The following is a 21070-nucleotide window of genomic DNA, read 5'->3' on the forward strand; positions in this document are numbered from 1 at the left end:
TCTATTAGGCCATGCAGCTTCTCTATCTCTCTCCCTTCCCTCTCTTCCTTTGCTTGGGGTTTATGGACTCACAACATATCAGGAAGGCAGAGGCTCCAAACAGTGTATTTACTGTCTGTTGGATTAGATTCATTCTACTTCCTTGCAAAGAGAACATACTTTCGGCCCCTGCTCCTGCCAGATGTTAATCTAAGCTGTCCTGTTTCCTCTCCAATCTCCATTCCCTTCTCCTTTTCTAGCCCAAAGAAGCGGTCCTACTTGCTCGAGGCAAAAGGTGCTATTTATCCTTCACAGAAACCAGAGCACTCTCCACCGCAAAGGCTCTCAAAGGACACACTGACTTGGATCTGAGAAGCAGCTTGGCCTAGTAGGAAGAGGACAAACTGTGCAGGGCCAGAAGAACTTTGTTCTAACAGTGCTTGGCACATAGTAAACACTTAACAAATAACATAATCATCATCTGCCACCAGCCCGCTGTGTGACTTTGGGCAAGATACTTAACTTCTGTGTGTGCCTCAGTTTCCTCAACTCTTAAAGGGAGACTCAGTCCCTGTTCTCCCACATCTTTAGACTGGGAACCTCACGTGGAACAGGGATTGTGTCTGTCTTGCTTGTCTTGCCTCTACCCCAGTGTTTAGTATAACGCTTGACTCATAGAAAGCAATAAACAAATACCACAATTATTACTATTAATCTATCTTCCATCCCCTCTTGTCATTTACTTCTCCTCTCTGTGGGTTTTTGTTACGTTTCCACAACTGCAATGGCAAGAGGTGCTGTATCCAGGCCCCATTTAGAACTCTCCCCCCTTTCTCAGTGATAACCTCACCTTCCTTGTACAATCTCTTTCTTTCTTAAATTGAACTTGGGATAGACCCTCCAAGTGGCCTTGCCCAAAGAGCCATAGGTGGGTAGCTAAACAAAGGAGAGTCCATAAAGTCAGTGGCCTTATAGAACCAGCAGAATTGTCATCTTTCCAATTTTTTGTGGAATGACCCAAGGGAAAGTTTATCATGTTCGTCACACAGATTAGGACGTTACATGATCTGCAGAATTCAGACACCAAAAGTTTCCAGCATCCCTTCTTGGGATGAAGTGGGACAAGCTTAATGATTTGTCCTTACAGTCATCAGCTGGTTAAATTGTCAGTTTAAAGAAGCAGCAGGGCCTAGTGGATAGAGCTTGGGCCTGGGAGTCATAAAGATGGGGGTTCTTACCCCATGTTCTGCCACTTGTCTGCTGTGTGACCTTGGGCTGGCCACTTAATTTATCTGTGCTTCAGTTACCTCATCTGTAAAATGGGGACTAAGACTGTGAATCCCACGTAGGACAGGGACTGTGTCCGACCTGATCATTTTATATCTACCCCATCACTTGGCACATAATAGGTACTTAACAAATGTCATAATAATTGGCACATAGCACTTAAATACCACTATTACTATTATGAACCCAAGATTTTTTGACTCTCTGGTCCGTGAAAAAACTTTTTTTTTAAAGGAAAGCACACAAGCAGTTCTGTACAAAGGTTTTATTAATAAAATACTCCCTAGGGCATTCCCTGATGAAACCCTAGGGTGCAAAATAGATACAAAAATCACAACCACCGTTGCTTCATTCACAAAACAGAGTTCTGCAAATCGCCTACGCTTCAGTCTTTCCGAGCAGTGCTGACAGTGTCTGGTGGGGGTACAGCTGTTTCCCCAGAGGATGGGGTCCACGGTCTCTCTTTTTGTCTAAAAAAGGAAAGGCTGAATTTTCCCTTTGCACTTTCTAAATCCCCAGGAAAGGATTAATCTTGAACAATATTTACAGGTGGCACTCAAGCCTCGCCTAGTTCAAGGCACATATGAAACCGAGCCCTGAATACTCTAGTGGGGGCTCAGCTGCCTCCGTCTGGGGCTCAGTGGGATGGGAAAGTGTCATTACTGACCCCGCATGGGGCATTTCCCTTCAGCGAATAGGTAGAGCTGGATGAATGTAACCTTTGTTTCCAGGGCCAGGGCTTGGGGGTATGCTATAGAGCTGTTCCCATGCACTCAGAGTGCTAAAGCTAAACTGGGGCACCAGAGAATCTAGGCTGGTTTGGGGCTTTAAATCTCCAAGGTGAAAGTCAAGGCCTAGGAGACCGGCCACTCTTGACCGCAGCTAAGCCAGGAAGACACGTTTACGCTGGGGCACTTGCCGTTTCCGACCTGTTCCACCTCTGGTTTTTCATGTGTCCACGTGTATGGGTGAGTGGGTGTGAGGTGAGACTGGGCCAGGCAGCCCCCGTCCCATCAGCCGCCCCCCAAATCAGTCCTGGTTCAGGTTGAATGAGCTGGGATCCTAAGCCTCTGTGGGAGTGGGGGCTCCCTCAGGCCCTGGGTCCGACAGTCCGGGACTAGAGTCGCTCCAACTTTAAACCTCAGTGCCCTCCCTGGGGTACAGGACACTATTGGTGCCGATGCTGTTGTAGAAGTGGGTGTTGAACTGATTGAGGACGGAGCCGCTGTAGCCGAGGTGGCTGGAAGGCACAGGATTGGGCCACTCGGGCCCAGGACTGTGGCCGGGGATGCCGCTGAGCGGGGAATAGGAATTGAAGCCGACCGCGTTCTGTCCCACCTTATCTGCCCCTTCGTTACTCAGTCCCACGGGCGCCGACCGGCTGACGGAGTTGGAGCCGTTGACATACGCGGTCATGCTGGAGAGGAAGCTGCTGAGGCAGGGGGTGCTGGAGGCCGGCGGGGATGACCGCTTTTCCGGAGAAGTGTCGGTTCCCGGGGAGGAAGTCTCCAGGACGTCTTGGTGCTCGGCCGCCTTGGGGCTGTCGGACAGCAGGCTGTCCTCGGACGGCTCGGACGCCAGGGAGCCGGTGCTAGACGTGACGTCCGACTTTCTCTTCCGCTTCCGGCGGAAGTTCCCATTGTCGAACATCTTCTCGCAGTTCGGATCCAGGGTCCAATAATTTCCTTTGCCTAGTTAAACACAGAGGAACAATCTCAGTACATAGGGTTCACAGGTGAGGACCAAAAGCAAACCTGAAAGTCACCTGGCTCCTCTCCAATAATTCAGAATGCCCCCCCAGATCTTTAGGTTTACAAACACCCAAACTGTAGTCCCTGTTGCCCTTGCCCACATACAAAACTGGCGAGCGATGCCAGGCACCATTCCCCCAGGCGTCAGGGTCGACTGCTTTCCCAGAGGAAGGAGGGGGAGCATATGGAAGGAAAATTGCTGAAAACAACCAATTCACATTTAAAACCAAGAAAACCCAAAGCCTTCTGACTTGGTGAGAGAGAGTTCCCTTCTCCTGCACCTGTCTCCTGGCCCAGGCCGAAGGGCACAGTAGAAGCGAGGGGGAACCTGTGCCATTCCATTTTCCTTCCCCTCAACAAGCAGTTCCCACCGTGGGGTCATGGACATCAGTGGTGGACACGGTCTCCAGCCCAAAAAACCCTGCTCCCACCATCACCCCTGCAGCTCGGTCCCCGACAAAGCCGGAAAGGCTCTGTCTTCCGGAATATTTCTCCTCTCACTTTGGAAACCCGTCGTTTCTTTCAGGATCTGTTCCTTGAGGGTAGGGATGGGATCTACTACCCTGATGGTGCTCTCGCGGCCGCTCAGTCCAAGACTCTGGGCAGAGCGAGCGCTCCATAGTTAGGACTGATTGTTGAAACAAAGAGCTACTCACCTGGGTCGTCCTCGTCCCGGGGTACCTTCTTGAAGCAGTCGTTGAGCGACAGGTTGTGCCGGATGGAGTTCTGCCAGCCAGCCTTGCTCTTGTTATAGAAGGGGAAGTTGTCCGCCACATACTGGTAGATCTGACTGAGGGTCAGCCTCTTGTCCGGAGCCCCGTGGATCGCCATGGCAATGAGCGCCGAGTAGGAGTATGGAGGCCGGACCAGCTTCATCAGCTCCTCCTGGGAGGGGATGGGCAGCCAGCCGAGCTCCGGGCTCCCCAGGCCGTGCATGTTGGGTAGGAGCTGCCTCTGCACCCCGTAGGGCTGCGGGATCAGGGGAGCGGCGTTGGAGCCCGGCAGGTAGGGCGGCGGGGTGAGGGACGGGCCGTTGAGCCACAGGTAAGGATTCGGGGTGCCCCCGTAGTCCCCGCCGTCGAAACTGGAAGGCCGCTGCGGGCTCGGGATGTTCTGGGGGTGGAAGAAGTTCTCGTAATAGATGCTCATCTCGGGGGGCTCCTGGCCGATGTTGGGAAACTGGGGGCTGCAGCGTGGTGGGGAGTGCGTCTGGAGATCAAATGAGCTCATGCTCCGTGAAGGACAGGTTACCGACTCACAGAGCACCTGTGCGAGTCTGTTCCTGAAACAGGTGCCTCACCTGGGCCCTGGGCCCACTACTTATACACCTGTATATGTTTAGCCTTGGGTTTCAGGCCCCACCCTAGGCTGCAGCGACTGGTTGGAGATCTTTCAGATATCCCTTTTTGGGAAACTTGGCAGCCAGCCTCTTGTAATTGCGGCTGCACATCGACCAGATTTGAAAGTTACAACTGCGTTATCTTCTTCAATGAATGGGGGAATTTTCCACTAGTGCGCGAGCCCCGAGAATGGCCCAGCTGGGGCAGGCGGCGGTTCACCCCTGCTCAGTGAAGTTAATCTTCAAATCCATCTGCCTCTTGCCCACTCTTTAAAGCCGGTCGCCTGCTAGCAGAGCACGCGTGCCCTCTGCGGCTAATCACAGTGAAAAGGCACGGTCGGTTCGGAATCGCTGGCAGTGTTTTCGGGCCTCTGAAGGCTGAGGTCAGGCACGGCACAGAGAGCCCCTTTAATGCCTTGGACTCCTTTAGCCGAAAACCAGTGGCACAATTGCCTCCGGCCCAGGGGACGGATGGCAGGATCTCAGATACGGGATCCGATGCCTTGCCTGACGCTCGCTGACGGCGGCTCCTATTCCGCAGTCTAGCGGCCAGGGATTGGTGGTGCTGCCAGCTGATTTTCCGTAGGGGCCGTAGTGTCTCTCTAGAGAAGGTGACTGCCTTTTTCCATCTCGGCGTGTGAATAAATAATTTCACTTGCAGGAACTTCTCCAAGGCTCCAGGGGAAAAAAGGAAATGTACATTTAAATAGAGATCACTTGTTTGCCCGGCTCTGCCAAGTCATGCAAGAGGTCTTCTCTAAGCCAAACTCAGTTCTCCTCGAGCATTTCTCCTTGTCTTCAGAGTCTTGTTGCCAGCCTCCATGAACTGGTAGCCCTCAGGGCCTTTGGCCCCTGCTGGCTGCAGGCTGAGTGTTAAGAGCAGGTGGTCCAAGCTAATGTCCTTATCCGGCATCTGGGCCACTGAACATCCTGGCTCACCTGAATGTTTGCCTTTCTGGAAGATGGGGACAGAGAAAGCCTCTCTACATGCCTCTTGAGGGCAGGGATTATGCCTATTAATGCCACTGTACTGACTCCAGGACTTAGTACAGTGCTCTGCACAGAGCAAATGCTCAATAAATACTGTTGAGATTACCAGCACACTGTCCAGTACAGTCTTCTTCATAAGAGCCCATACTTTCTCTAGTTCACATCTTGGATCATAATAATAATAATGCTGGTATTTGTTAAGCGCTTACTATGTGCCAAGCACTGTTCTAAGCACTGGGGTAGATACAAGGTAATTAGGTTATTCCGCATGGGGCTCACAGTCTTAATCCCCATTTTACAGATGAGGCACAGAGAAGTGAAATGACTTGCCCAAAGTCACACGCCTAAGTGGCGGAGTCGAGATTAGAACCCACGCCCTCTGACTCCCAAGCCCAGGCTCTTTCCACTGAGCCACAGTTCAATCATTCGTATTTATCGAGTGCTTACTGTGTGCAGAGCACCATACTAAACACTTAATAATAATAATTAATAATAATTAGGGTATTTGTTAAGCACTATGTGCAGAGCAATGTTCTAAGCACTGGGGTAGATACAGGGTAATCAGATTGTCCCATCTGGGGCTCACATTTTTTAATCCCCATTTTTCCACATGCGGTAACTGAGGCACAGAGAAGTTAAGTGACTTGCCCAAGGTCACACAGCAGATAAGTGGTGGAGTCGGGATTAGAACCCATGACCTCTGACTCCCAAGTCCGTGCTCTTTCCGCTAAGCCAAGCTGCTTCTATAGGAGAGTACAGTAAGCAGAGTTGGCAGATAAGTTCCCCGCCCGCAAGGTGCTTACGGTCTGTAGAGGAGCTTACAAGTCGAGAGAGGAGCTTCCAGTTGTATTTGGGTGGGCTTCGGCTCTTGGTGACAGATGACTCTCTCTCTCTCTCTCTCACTCCCTCTCTCTCATTTCTTTCCCTCTCCCCATCCCAAATCTCCCTGTGATCCACCTTCTGGAGTCCCTGATCCCTCTGATTCAATGAGGATGTCAGAGCACAAGCCATATTCTCTGTTCACGTATAGATCTGTTTGTCCACCGGCCCCAGCTCCCTTCCCTGAAGAGGCTTGTAGAGAGGCTTTCTTCCGCTCCAGCTTCCCAGACAGCAAACGTTCAGGTGAGCCAGGGTGCTCAGTGATCCAGAGGCCAGAGAGGGACATTAGCCTGGATCACCTACTCCTTACAATCAGCCTCCAGCCACTATTCATTCAATCAGATCTATTGAGCGCTTACTATGTGCAGAGCACTGTATTAGCGACCAAAGGGCCTGAGAGCTACCGGCTCACTGGGGTTGGAGCTGGGAATGCAATTTCCCCTGCAGGGGAGAGCCCCACACTAAAACCCACTGAATTGGGTCCATAGTGAGGAAGAAAACTTTTTTATGCCATTTGTTAAACACTTACTATGTGCCAGGCACTAAACCCCGAGATAAATAAAAGCTAAACAGTTTGGAAACGATCCCTGATCTATGAGGGGTCACGGCCTTAATCCTCATCTTGCAAATGAGGTGACAGAAGTGCCGATAATTGAAGCGACTTGCCCAAGTTCAACAGGGGTTGGTGGACAAAAAGGAGGTTGGTTCCTTAATTCTGAGACTTGCCTCCCACCACGCCCTCCCCCCTTCTCTCTCTCCTTCTTTCCCTCTCTCCCTGCCTCCCATCACACCTGTACTGAAGGAGCAGCTCCAAAGAGTAATAGGAACCCGTGGCCAATAATAAAAGAAAGTTTATATGCGATGCAACAGATCCTGATTTGGTAGTAGTAAAAGCATTAATGGAATGTCCGTTTGGTGCAATGCACTGTACTATTCATTCAGTCATATTTAGGTGGGAAGCAATGTAGCCTAGAGGAAAAAATGGGTCTGAGAATCAGGAAAACCTTGGTTCTAATCCCAGCTCGGCCACTTGCCCGCTGGGTGACCTTGGGCAAGTCACTTCACTTCTCTGTGTCTCTGTTACCTCATTTGTAAATTGGGGGTTTAATAACCTGTTCTCCCTTCTACTTAGACTGTGAGCCCCATATGGGACAGGGACTGTGTCTTGCCCATAAAATAGCCTGGGCTCGGGAGTCAGAGGTCATGGGTCCTAATCTCGGTTCCGCCGCTTGCCAGCTGTGTGACTTGGGCAAGTCACTTAACTTCTCTGTGCCACAGTGACCTCATCTGTAAAATGGGGATTAAAACTATGAGCCCCACATGGGACAACCTGATCACCTTGTATCCCCCCAGAGCACTTTGAACAGTGCTTTGCACATAGTAAGTGCTTAACAAATACCCCCATTATTATTATCTACCTCAGCGTTCAGCACAATGTTTGACACATAAATGCTTAAATGCTACGATTATTATTATGAGGTGCTTGGGAAGTAGAGAATAACAAAGCGACACGTTCTGTGCCCACAGTGGGAGTGCTACCTACTGACACTTCCTCCCCCTGGGTGACCCAAGTGCTTAGTACAGTGCTCTGCACATAGTAAGCACTCAATAAATATGAATGAATGACCCAAATTACTGGTCTGAAGTATCTTAGAGAAGTAGCATGGCATAGTGTATTCAGCACAGGCCTGGGAGTCAGAAGGAGCTGGGTCCTAATCCCAGTTCCACCGCTTGTGGGCTGTATGACCTTGGGTAAGTCTCTTCACTTTCCTGGGCCTCGATTACCTCGTCTGGAAAATGGGGATTAAGTCTGTGAGCCCCTTGTGAGACAGGGAGTTTGTCCAAACTCATTTGCTCGTATCCACCCCAGCGCTTCGTACAGCGCACGGCACAGAGTAAGCACTTAACAAATACTATTATTAGGAGTAGTCGTAGTAGAATTGAAAGAGTTCCCTGGATTGGGAGCCAGAAGCTTTGGGTTTTCAGTCTGCTCCTACTTCATTGCAAATATAAGACTGAACAGCTTTTGTTCCTGCCTCAGTCTCCCCTTGTGAAAAAAGAGGGTACCAAAATTCCTCAGGCTCCTCCTTGCAATTTGGATTATATCTGTAAAGATTCAGAAGCCCCAGATAAAGGTTTCACAGTAGGAGCAAGTTCTTAGACTATAAACAACAGTAAAATCAATGAGAAACCCGAACAGTGGCTTGTCGAGTGTTGAGTTATTCGAACAATGCTGCTCCTCAATTCCGAAGACAAACTCCAAAAGGGAAGGCGTCACTTTCTGATATTTTTCAGGCCTCTGCCCCCTGATGCCCTTTGGTAATTGAGTTGTCCTTTGGGTGGAGAAGAGTATTATTGCACCTGGGAAAGTAACTGCCTCTGATAGGTCACCAAAGGACCTTTTGCGCTATGATTTTTTTGCTTTGACTTTCAAATCTCTTTAGTCTCCTGCAGCTCGGGCTGTTATTGATCAGATTTGCCCTATGCTGGAGGGGCACGGTCTCCTTTGGAGCTTGACTTCAAAAACAGTTGATCTTGGGATACTGAGTACAAGTCAGAATCTCCTCCAGATAGAACAGAGTCTGCAAACTCTTCTTCTGGCCAATGAGAAACCCAAAAAGAGGCAACATTTTTCTAGTGCTGAAGAAACAGGTTAGCAGGGAGGTCAGCATAATAGAGATCCGAGACCTAACGGAGAAGGCAAATGCTTTTGAAAAAGACCCTCTGACATTCCAGGGCCATTGTGTCTGGTGCCTAATTGCTATTTTCCTCTTTCCTCTGTGGGATCTAGAGGTCTCTATTTATTGCTATTGTTTTTGTCTGTCTCCCCCGATTAGACTGTAAGCCCGTCAAAGGGCAGGGACTGTCTCTATCTGCTACCAATCTGTCCATTCCAAGTACTTAGTGCAGTGCTCTGCACCATAGTAAGCGCTCAAATTAGACTGTAAGCCCGTCAAACGGGCGTCTATCTGTTGCCGACTTGTTCATTCCAAGCGCTTAGTACAGTGCTCTGCACATAGTAAGCGCTCAATAAATATGAATGAATGAATGAATGAATGAATGAATGAAGGTCTCGTGCCCCGACCGGATCCGAGTCTAAACAGGCCAACTAAATGAGAAGCAGCATGGTGTAGTAGAAAGAGCATGGGCCTGGGAGTCAGAGGATCTGGGTTCTAATTCTGATTCTGCTAAAGACTTGCTATGTAACCATGGGCAATTCACGTCACTTCTCTGTGGCTCAGTTCTCCTGCTCTCCCCGCTACTTAGACTGTGAGCCCCATGTGGGACAGGGACTGTGTCCAACCTCATTCATTTGTATCAACCCCAGAGCTTGGAACATCGTTTGACATGGAGGAAGCGCTTAACCAAAACTATCTCAATTCATTCATTGTCAGTTGTATTCACTGAGAGCTCACTGCGTGCAAAGCATTGTGCCAAGTGCTTGGAAGAGTACAATACAACAACAGACAGACACATTCCTGCCCACGACGAGCTCACAGCCGATGCCTTCTGGAAGAGAAATTCAACCCAAAAATTCAACCCCAAATCAGCTGGATTTGGGGGGATTCTTTTGCGGCCAGGCTTCTAGCTGTCCAGCGCATTTGTGAGTACAGAGGTTTGGAGGTATTCATTTGGGAAATTTGAAAACCAATAGTCAGAGCATCTTAGATGGGCCACGGAGTGGGGGAAGTTGGGCTACACTGGTTGGGAGGAGCCTAAAGGGGACTCGCTCCCAGGGCAGAAAAGAAAGAGAAACGTCGCCCTCTTGCGGGTCGCTCTTCAAATCCCGTGTCGTGCTGCAGAGTTTGGATTTTCAGGATGATTCATTCAGTAGTATTTATTGAGCGCTTACTATGTGCAGAGCACTACACTAAGCGCTTGGAAGGTACAGTTCGGCAACAGAGACAACCCCTGCCCATTGACGGGCTTACAGTCTATGATGACGCTTGTTCGTTCAATCGTACTGATTGAGCGCTTACTGTGCGCAGAGCCCTGTACTAAGCTCTGGGTTCTAATTCTGTGCTGCTAAAGCCTTGCTATGTAACCACGGGCAATTCACTTCACTTCTCTGTGGCTCAGTTCTCCTGCTCTCCCCGCTACTTGTTAAGCGCTTACTCTGTGCCAAGCACTGTTCTGAGCACTGGGGTGATAATAATAATAATGTTGGTATTTAAGGGCTTACTACGTGCCGAGCACTGTTCTAAGAGCTGGGGTAGATACAGGGTAATCAGGTTGTCCCACGTGAGGCTCACAGTCTTAATCCCCATTTTACAGATGAGGTAACTGAGGCACCGAGAAGTCAAGTGACTTGCCCAAAGTCACACAGCTGACAGGCGGCGGAGCAGGGATTAGAACCCATGACCTCTGACTCCTAAGCCCTTGTTCTTTCCACTGAGCCACGCTGCTTCTCTAGATACAAGGTACTCAGGTTGTCCCACGTGGGGCTCACAGACTTAATCCCCGTTTTACAGATGAGGCCACTGAAACAGAGAAGTTGTGACTTACCCAAGGTCACACAGCTGATAAGCAGAGGAGCCAGGATTAGAACCCACGACCTCTGGCTCTTTCCACTAAGCCACATTCCAGAACCGGGCCGGAGCCTTCAGGACCTGTCCTGCTACCCGCAAGATTGGAGGAATTGAAGTCTCAGGTCCTGAGGTCAGCTGCTCCAGCGGTTGTTAATAGGGGGCCTAAATGGCTGCCCCCATCCAGGCGGGGAAAGACTGATGGTGTGTTGAGAATCAGTGTTTGGAGACAATGAGGGCTGAGCAATGTGGAATGCAGGGCAGGGTGGGGGACTGAAGCCCACCACCTGCGACCCATGAGGGGCACGCACCTGGATCCCCAGTCAATCAATCGGTGGTTTGAGCATTTACTGTGTGCAGAGCACTGTAATAAGCGCTTGTGAGTACAATATAACAGTCACATCCCCTGCCCACAGTGAGTTTACAGTCTAGAGGGGGAGATAGACATTAATATAAGTGAATAAATTACAGGGAGTTTGGGGAAAGGGTCACAGGGGTAGGGGTGAGGTGAGCTGAGGTGCAGCGGGTGAAGACAGTGGAAAGGTCAGAGGATAGCAGCTAAATCCAAGGGGCAGGAGTTTCCATTTGAGCACTAAGCACTCACTATGTGCCAGGCACTGTTCTAAGCACTAGGGTAGATACAGGTTGATCAGGTTGGACACAATCCCTGTCCCATAAGGGCTCACAGTAGTCATCCCCATTTTTTAGATGATGGAATTGAGGCAAAGAGAAATAAAGTGACTTGTCCAAGGTCACACAGCAGACAAGTGGCTGAGACAGAACCCAGGCGCTTCTGGTTTCTAGGCCCCTTGCTCTACCCACTAAACCAAGCTGCTTCTCCATGATCTCAGCACTGAGAGTAGGAGCTGAATATGTAACTGACGACCTTTCCTCTCCCAAAGACCCTTCCCCTGGGAGCCTCAGAGAGCTGGAATGCCCCAGGAGATCAAACTCATTGGACACGAAAGGCCAAGCCCAGTCAGGTGGGATGTTTCATCAATCCCACAAGCTCTGGCCTTGAAGGAGACTCCCAGAAGTAGAAAGCTGAAGGGTCCTTTGCCCCCACCCTGCCTCCCACCTCCCCAGTTCTCTTCCCTCCGGCTGCTTCTAGGATCACCACCTACTGTCTGGGGCTGGCCTGTCCTGACCCTCTGGCCTTTCCTGACTCTTAGAAGCCCAAAGTGGAATGACTTTCCATGCCAAGGGGAAGGAATAATAACGATAGCATTTGTTAAGCACTTTACTACGTGCCGAACACTGTACTAAGCACTGAAGTACAACCAAGATAATCAGGTTCGGGACAGCCCCCGTGCCACATAGGGCTCACAGACTAAGTGGGAGAAGCAGGTGGGGAAATTGAGGCACAGAGGAAGTGGCTTCCCCTGGAATCAGAGCAGGCAAGTGGCAGAGCTGCGATTAGAACCCAGGTCCTCTGACTCCCAGACCCATGCTCTTTCCATTGAGCTGTGCTGCTTTTCACTAGGCTGTGCTGATTTTATAGCGGGGTAAGGGCAGTAGACTAGGGCTGGCCCTGAGAAGAAGCTGATGAGTGATCCCAGAGCAGGGGGCTTCTCTCTGTCTCTCTGTTCAGAAGCTGGCTTGGAACGGCTGGAAGAACATTCCATTTGGAAAGCAAAGGATGCACAGATCATATTACTGCCTTTATTGTCAGTAAGTAAGAAAACAGGCTTCCAGTGGCAGTTTTGAACAAGTTTAAAAATACAAAAGAGAAAATTCTTAAAAAAAAAAAAATTAAAGACAGACCACATTTTGTTGACTACTAGTAAATGCAAATTAAAATTACCCAAAGAGCTGGTTGAACAGCATCATATCCCCATTTGGGCTTTGATAGAGACGTCACGGTAAAGGAGAATGTCCTTGCACAGTCCACGGAAAAGATTTCATCTAATTGGCACTTTGGATTTTCACTTATCATCTGTGACTCTGTGGCACTAAGAGAAGGTGTCATGATTCAGAATGGAATCTGAAAAACAGGTCTTCGCCCCATCTTCATCTTGCAAAGGGAACAGAGTCAGTCATCTTTTGCATAGCATTCTCTGTTCCCTATAGGCTCCTCTGAACTCCTCTGCAAGGCAAGGCAGTCCAAAACACCACCCTCCAGGAAGTTCCCGGGCTTGTTGGGCTCTAGACTCTTCACAAATCCATGGTTATGTTTTCCGGGACCCGCTCTCCGGTCTGCTTCCCGTCTTCTGCAGACTTGGATGCCAACTTTGAAAGAGGAGAAAATATTTAAAAAACACCCACACACGTTTACGAGCTTAGGGAAGAAGGGTCCCCACAGACCAGGGTGGTGGATCGACATGGAATGTTCCAGCTGCCTTTAAAGACATCACCCAGCATTGCTTGAAAGTTTATCAGTCTACCCACTCTGCTATATTGTACTCTCCCTAGTGATTAGGACAGTCCTCTCCACACGGTAAAGCGCTCCTACTCAGCATTCCTGTTCTATATGGGATCCACCTTACTGACTTTGAATCTACTTAACTTCTAGGTGGGCAGATTTTGTTTAGCTGGGGGTCAGGGGTCTAGGACAAAGCACTGACACTTCTGCTCATCCTCTGCCCTGTTCATTGGCCTTACGGCTTACTCCCAAAGTGTGTCCAGAGCGTGACTCCTGATTTTTTGGGGGTCCTAGTGTTGCTTTTCCCGTTACGGTGGCTCTCTCGTTTTTGTTTCCCCGGAAGGCCTCGAGAGGCTTCAGTGGACAGATGGCTTCCTCAGAGAAAGCGTGGGGAACCGTGTGCCCGGGGAGCCCTCGTGTGGAACAGTTTCACTACTACAGTTCCGAGCCCTGCCCAGCCAGGTGGGCAGCTGTGGGCATAAGGACGGGGGATCCGGAGGGAGGTCAGGAAGGGTAGTACGAGCCTCCCGGCCCCTCTCCTCTCTTTCTGAGGAAGCTTCCGCCCCCCTCGAGAAGGTGACCGTCACTCTGCCCAGCACTCACCATCGTTTTGAAGAACTGATTCACTTTCTTCCTCTTCAGTGTTTTCTTGTCGCCTTCGGAGAGGGCGGGGAAAGCCTGGCTCAGCCGTGGAGATGGACTGGGTTCCTCTGGTCCAGGGGCGGGGGCCACAGCTAGTGTGAGTGCTGCAAGCAAAGGAAGGGGGGGAGAGTAGAGAGAGATGAAAGGAGAGATGGAGAGAGAGAGAGAGAAAACACACAAACCTGGTGAGAGGAATCAGGGTCCTGGGGCGGCTTTCGGGGACCAAGAAAGGGAGCATCAACCCTGCTAATCACCCCTCACAATCTCCTCCCTTGCCATGGGAGGAGCCATTTATCTGCTCAGTATGACAACTGGCTTTCCCACTCTTCCAGCCAAGCTGGCAGCAGCCCGTCCTCCTGATACCCAGTTCTGTTTCGGGAAGGGTGCTATGGGACGGGAAGGAAAGAAAGAGCTTCTTTTCTGAGTCCTTCCTACTTCTGGTTAGGTCTCTTAGTTTGGATCGGCCTTCTGGCAGGATCTCAGCCCTGCCCCTTAATAACAATAATTATAGTGTTTGTTAAGCTCTTACTATGTGCCAAGCACTGATGTAAGTGCTGGGGTAGATACAAGGTAATCAGGTTGAACACAGTCCCTGTCTCACATGGGGCTCACAGTCTCAATCCCCATTTTACAGATGAGGTAACTGAGGCATGTAGAAGTTAAATGATTTGCCCAAGGTCACAACAGCAGACATGTAGCAGAGCCAAGATTAGAACCCACATCCTCTGATTCCCAGGCCTGTGCTCTTTGTACTAGAGAAGCAGCGCGGCTTAGTGGAAGAGCACAGGCTTGGGAGTCAGAGGTTGTGTGTTCTAATCCTGGCTCTGCCACTTGTCTGCTGTGTGACCTTGGGCAAGTCACTTAACTTCTCTGTGCCTCAGTTACCTCATCTGTAAAAATGGGAATAAAAAAAATGTGAGTCCCACATGGGACAATCTGATTACCCGGTATCTACCCCAGTGGTTAGAACAGTGCTCTGCACATAGTAAGCGCTTAATGAATATAATTATTATTATTATCATTACTAGACCATGTCCCTTGCCAGCTGCCCAGCCAGGGCTACTCACAATTGGTGCTCAGTTACTATCAAAGAAATTGATTTCATTTAAGTGCTTAGTTCAGAGCACTGTATACTGTAGGTGCTCAATAAATACCACAGATTAATTGATGTGACTCCTGGGAGGTTGGACTTTGGAACACACTGAGGGAGATCCCTCTTTCTAACTTGCCCAACTCTGTCCATCCCAGCTCCATCCTCCTTGCTCCAGAATCCCAGAAACCTTGGTGTCATCCCCTTTGGATTCAATCAACAGCTAAATCCTGCCTCTTCTTCCTCCATAGCATTCTCCATCCACCCTAAAGATCTTCACCTCGGTCTATGTTTAGATACATGCTTCCCAATACTGTCCTTTCCCACCTTCCTACTCCCCAATACTGTGACTGGCTCCTGCCCACCCCATTAAGTTGTAAGGTACTGGATCTGGTGCCTGTGCACAATCCCAAATGCAAAATACAATGTTTCACATTCATTTAAGGGCTCAAGAAATAGGGCAATGATAGTCAGTGTGGAGCACACAATCAGAATATTGATCCAGTCTCTGTATTCAAGAAGTTTGCATACTATCTGGGGAGAAAGGAGGACATAAATTGCATGTTTGCAGTGGGTGTAGGAGGATGAGCAAAGATACAATTGGTAAAAACAAAATATGAAAAAAGGAAACATAAATAAGTGAATAGAGCCAATAAAATTATGGGATGACAAACACTGATGAGCGTTAGTGGAGAAGCAGTGTGGTTTAGTGGAAAGAGTGCCGGCCTGGAAGTCAGGAAGATCCGAGTTCTAATCCCAACACTTCCATTTGCCTGCTGTAAGGCCTTGGGCAGGTCACCTAACTTTACTCCACCTTAGCTTCTTCTTCTGTGAACTGAGAATTAAATAACTGTTTCCTAACTCTTAGACTGAGTCTCATGTGGAAGGGGAACTGTGTCCAATTGGTATATATTGTATCTACCCCAGTGTTTAGTTCAGGGCTTGGCACGTAAACACTTAATACCACAATTATTAATATTAGTTGGGAATGCCTCCCTGAGAAGTGGTTTTTCAAAGAGAACTTAAGCGCTTAGTACAGTGCTCTGCACACAGTAAGCACTCAATAAATATGATTGAATGAACTGAATGAACTTAAAGAGGGGGAGGGATGTGATCTGGAGGATTTGAAGGGAGAGGGAATTCCATGCAGGGGGAGGCTGTGAGGCAAGGAACAGAGACAGGAGAGTGTGCAGTGAGATACAGTATGGTGGTGGCTTTGTAGAAACACTCTGGGTGAGCTGAGGTGTAGCAGGTGAAGACAGTGGAAAGATCTGAGGATAGCAGCAAAATCCAAGGGGCAGGAGTTTCCATTTGAGGTGGAAAGAGATGGGTAACCATCAGAGACTTGAAGGCTGAATGATGTTTTATGAGAATTATCTGGGTAGTTGAGTGAAGCTTGAAGAGCCAAACCAGAGTGGAGAAAGGGCAGATCTGGGAAAAATTATGGAAGGAAACAAGCAGAGATTCCATCGGTATTAACCACCTAGGAGTATGGAGTAACCTTGGTATTATCTTTGACTCTTCTCTCTCGTTCAACCCACATATTCAATCAATCATTAAATCCTGTCATTTCACAACATCACTATAATCCACCCTTTCCTCTCCATCCAAACTGCTAACCCTTTAATCCAATCACTTATCCTAGCCTGCCTTGATTACTGTATCAGCCACAGGGTCTTACCTGGGATGGTTGGCATTGAGCGACTGGCAAAGCTCATCTGCTTGAGGACGGATGTTTTCGGGGGAACAGCTGCGTGTTCAGAGAGGTTGGTGTCACTCATGAACTCGTGCTTCCTGGACAACTGGACAAGGACAAACACAATGAGACAAGTGGACAGGGACAAACACAATGACCCAGCATTCTCCCCGATGGCAGAGGAGGCAACTGGAAGGATGAATTGTCAGGGGAACACAGAAGCCTTGGGTGTCTCTAAGTCCTGGCAGAATCAAAGGGTTCCACTCATCCTGGGAATTTTTCAACTCATTCCAGGAAGGGGTGAAGCACCAGTTTCCCTGATGCTACTCTTTGGGCTTCCTTTAGGAGGAGCGAACTTTTTAAACAGAAAGTCTGTGTTTAGCATAAGGCTGCTGGAAGGGGTTCCTTGAAGGATCTATAGGGGTGACCTTCATCCTGAAAGCGTGGGATAAACAGAGGCTGGGCTGAGGTGGGATTCAGTAGACCATCCTTTCAACACCACTGTTCTCAATCAGGCCCATGTTCTTATTCTGCTCTGTGGCACCTCTGGGAAGGTCTCTGTCTCCCTCCGGCTTGGAGCAGGCTCGTTCTCCCACTTACTCGTTTCAAGTCTGACTCTGGTACTGGTTTGTCATCGGCAAACACCACACTGCTCCGCTTTGTTCTCTTCTTGGACCTCCTGAGCTTCACCTCTGAAAGGGTGTGGGCTGGAGGAAGATTCTCCTCCAGGTCTGGTTTCATGGTCTTTGGTGTAGGTGGGTCCACATCAAAGCTGGAGAGAAGAAGAGAAAAGGCCCAAAACTTGGAGCAGAAGAAACCACAATTTGGAGCAAATAGAATCTCCTGAAGGAGGTGGGTTAAACAAAGGAATCTCTTTCCCTGGAGGATTGAGAGAAAAGGGCGTAGGCTTGGGGTGAACAGGAATGGGAAGCTTAGGGCAGAGAGTCCTTGGAAGGAGTGGGTGAGTTGGAATAAAGCCAATGTAGTGCTCCTGGGAGAGATGAAGAATAGGAGCAGCCCTGATCTTCTAGTGGCTGTCTATGGAAAAGAAAAGGGAGCAGAAGCCTGGGAGTCAGAAGACTAGTATTTTAATCTCATCGCCGCCAATTGTCTGTTGTGTGACCTTGGGCAAGTAAATTAACTTCTTTGTGCCTCAGTCACCTCATTTGTAATATGGGGATTAAAGACTGTGAGCTCCACGAGTGTCCAACCTGATTAGCTTGTATCTACCCCAGCGCTTAATTCAGTACATAGTAAGTGCTTAACAGATATAAAAAGCGAGGGGGGAGGGGAAAGAGAAGGAAGAAAGAAAAGAATGAACATACAAAGGGAGAGAAGGAGAGAGGGAGGGAATAAATAGCAAAACTTAATAGAAAGAAGTGGGAGTGAAATCTAAGTCACTTGAGTCTGAGAGAGAGAGGGTGGGGGGGTGTACTCATCTCTCTCACAAGGTCATTTTGAAAAAGCTTGGACTTTGGGATCCAAAGGAAGGCCTTGTGGAGGATGAAGAGGAGTAGTTTGTAGAAGAGGGGAAGCAAGAGGACAGCCCTGGAAACAGTGAGGTTGAGGGGAAGAGTGCTCTGTTGAGAAAGATAGGTAGTCTCTGGGAGACTCCAGGAGATTTCCAGCCCACCTTTCCACAGCAACTTTGGTGGGTGTGCTGCAGTCGGAGTTCATGGAGGCCAGGGAGATGATGGACATCTGGCGATAGGAGCGCAGCATGGACCGAGGGCGGCCCACCCTCCGGTCGTCAAAGTCCGGCTGTGAGACGGAAAAGAATATGGAGCGTACAAGGGCGGGAGATGGAGGAGAGTTATCCCCAAGTCAATGAGCACAGAGATCTAATAGTATTCAGGTGGTCGGGACAACCCATGAGCTCGTTAATAACACAAATGGGAACCCATAGCACCAGCCTCCCTCCTAGTGGCAGCCAGGGTGGAGGAAGGTGGTGTTGGCAGAGGAGCCGGGGTGAGAGAACTGGAGCAGTGCTAGCACTAAATTGGACCTCGTTATGGAGGAGTAGTTTAGTGTGTTGAACCTGTGCAGCTTTCTGGCTGACAAAATCACGCTTGTCCTCCCTGGGGGCTCTTGGGGGATGCAGAGACAATGGTGGTTTGGTTCCTGAGTGCCAGGTTAATCATCTGTTTTGACAAACATTTTTTCCGTACTTCATACTAAAGACTAAAGGGAAAAAGAATTCATCTTGTATGTTTCTGTTGCAACTCTCAAACATAAAGTGGCTTGTCTTTACCACACTGAGTCCCTTGTGGGAAGTGAGTCTGTGTCTAATTCCTACTTCTATACTCTTTCCCAGTGCTCAGTAACTGTGCTCTGCACATGCTTAAAACATTGCTCGATACAGAGTAAGCGCTTAACAAATACCATCATTATTATTACACAGTAAGTGCTTAATAAATACCATTAATACTATCGCACTTCTCCTGGCACAAGCCTGGAAAACATTTTTCCCTGGGCCTTGAGCTCAGCGTAAATCCTTGTCCCCAGTACTGTTGACTTCCCCTCTAGACTGTAAGTTATTTGAGGGCAGGGATCATGTCTACCAACTCCACTGTACTGTCCTCTCCTAAGTGCTTACTACAGTGTTCTGCACACAGTCAGTGCTCAACAAATACCATTGATTAATGGATTCTTCATGGCATCAGAGTCACCCTAGGAGAGCCATACCAGTTCTCTGACTCCATATTCCTTTTCCACCTTCACTTTTAAGTTCTTGAAACACTCCTCCATCCGGTCGTGGAAAGGACGGAGATTCTCTGACACTCTCCTCTCATGAATCTTGATGCCGGCCCCTAGGAAGGGAATCTGTAAGAAAATGATTGAGAAGGATGAGTGTCCTGAGTGTTAGAGACATCCTTATAATCATAATAATAGTAATAATGATAATAATAATGATAAGTGTGCATGCTATGAGCCAAGCACTCTACTATGACCTTGGTAAAGAAGAGGAACTGATCTCCATTTTACAGATGACAAAACTGAGGCACAGAGAAGTTAAGTGACTTATACCAAGTCACACAGCAGGCAAGTGGGGGAATCAGGATTAGAACCCAAGTCTCCTGATTCCCAGTCTTGTGCTGTTTCTCATCCTTGGTTTATACTTGGACCAGGTAACCAACTCTCCCCAAAGAATCCAGAGCTGTGCTTCCTTGGTTCATAGCTGTTCCTTAGCCAGAGACCAGGGAAGGACACAATGTGGATAACTTTCCTAGAATTCTTGAAATCAACACTGCTATAACATAGTATGCAACGGATTTGAGCAGAGGCGAATGGGTAGGGAATCTCAACACATTCATGTAGGAAACGAGAAGAAAATCCTGGGAGCATAAAATTCATTAAAGAAAATAAAATAAGCTTTTCCAAAAAGGAGCTTTTGGTGTAAATTGCAGAAGGTATTACATTGGCTGCACTATCCACCTGATTGCTTTAGAGCATCACAGACACTCTGTCAAAAAGATTGCTTTTTTTTGTGCTGTGATTACATAAGGATTTACAGGGACAACCTGTCAGAGATGGGCTCAATGTCTCCCTTGGACTGACTCTCCTCCTTTGAATCCTCTGACCGCAATAGGAAAATACTGTTTGTACATCTGTTCTGTCGAGATAGAGAGGGAAATTGGAGGCAGATGTAGGAGGTATAAGAGAATAACCAGAGAATTCAGGATCCTTCTTTCTCTGCAGGGCCCTAACGGTGAAGGAGCCAGCTCCAGAATCTGGAAGGAAGCCAGAGCTGGTGAAATCATTTTCTAACCCAAGGTGAACCCCACAGGGACCCCTGAACCTTTCTGAATCCTAGAAAATCGCTTTGCTCAGGGCTTTGGCTGAGATCATTTCATCCAGGATGGGAAGACTGTAAATGAAAGTGAAAAGACAACTATTGAAAATTGGGCTTTATCCCCCAAGTAGCTATCAGAGAGAAAACAAGTCAGAAAAAGAAGGATGAATAATGTATAAAGAGAAGAATCATTAGGGCAACATTGGTTACCTGCCAAGCAATCAGGTCTTTAAGGCGGCTCAGTTTGTCTTGATCTTCAGGGTGGTCTCTGGTATATTCCTCGGTGAAAAAAGCCTGAAAGGGACAGACGTGGGTTTCAGCAATATAATTAGAGCAATATTTCGAGGCCTTAGCAATTGCTCTAGGATGAGATTTGGGAGGGCAGAGTCAGGCTGTGACACTTTAGGAACCAGAAAGCAGCCATCTATAGTCCATGGTGGGGGTGTACTCTTTCTTGGCAAAAGGGAAATAGGAAGAATGCATATGGTTTCTTGTAGGGTTTTTTTGTTTGTTTTACTTTGATTTGTTTTTAATTAAGTTAAAATTGTTTTGGAGGGTGGGGGGCTTTCTTCTGAGATGTGGTACCCTGGAAATAATCCAAGAGAAGCTCATTTCTCCTTCCTCCCACTGTTGCACTCTGGGAAAGAATCGTCTGGAATTCCACCCACCAACTTTACTCGGGCAACCTGGAGAAGGAAAAAGCGGTTGTTTTTCCTCAAATGCTAAAACCGGTTCT

At 48.5% G+C, this 21070-nt stretch overlaps 2 protein-coding genes across 4 annotated transcripts in view; both read right to left on the reverse strand.

Annotated features, from left to right (window-relative positions):
* Positions 1-1516: 1516 nt before the first annotated feature.
* Positions 1517-4308, reverse strand: FOXI1 (forkhead box I1). Its single transcript, XM_029050003.2, has 2 exons — positions 3674-4308; positions 1517-2957 (listed from the first exon to the last, which is right to left on the reverse strand). The coding sequence occupies exons 1-2, from the start codon at positions 4245-4247 to the stop codon at positions 2401-2403; spliced, it is 1131 nt and encodes a 376-aa protein (XP_028905836.1). The 5' UTR covers positions 4248-4308; the 3' UTR covers positions 1517-2400.
* An 8083-nt stretch (positions 4309-12391) lies between these two features.
* Positions 12392-21070, reverse strand: part of DOCK2 (dedicator of cytokinesis 2) — a 359556-nt gene continuing 350877 nt past the window's right edge. For 2 of the 3 annotated variants that reach the window (XM_007673344.3, XM_029050179.2), the window contains 7 exons: positions 20545-20628; positions 19227-19364; positions 18175-18302; positions 17142-17313; positions 16527-16647; positions 13717-13859; positions 12392-12980 (listed from right to left, as the gene is read on the reverse strand). In XM_007673344.3, the coding sequence (XP_007671534.1) occupies positions 12906-12980; positions 13717-13859; positions 16527-16647; positions 17142-17313; positions 18175-18302; positions 19227-19364; positions 20545-20628 (861 nt within the window). In that variant the 3' untranslated portion in view covers positions 12392-12905. Of the gene's footprint in view, positions 12981-13716; positions 13860-16526; positions 16648-17141; positions 17314-18174; positions 18303-18347; positions 18723-19226; positions 19365-20544; positions 20629-21070 lie in introns of those variants that run through there. The other variant, XM_039910387.1, reaches the window with a different exon arrangement.

Source organism: Ornithorhynchus anatinus, chromosome X1, assembly GCF_004115215.2.
Source record: "Ornithorhynchus anatinus isolate Pmale09 chromosome X1, mOrnAna1.pri.v4, whole genome shotgun sequence".
NCBI classification, from domain to species: domain Eukaryota; kingdom Metazoa; phylum Chordata; class Mammalia; order Monotremata; family Ornithorhynchidae; genus Ornithorhynchus; species Ornithorhynchus anatinus.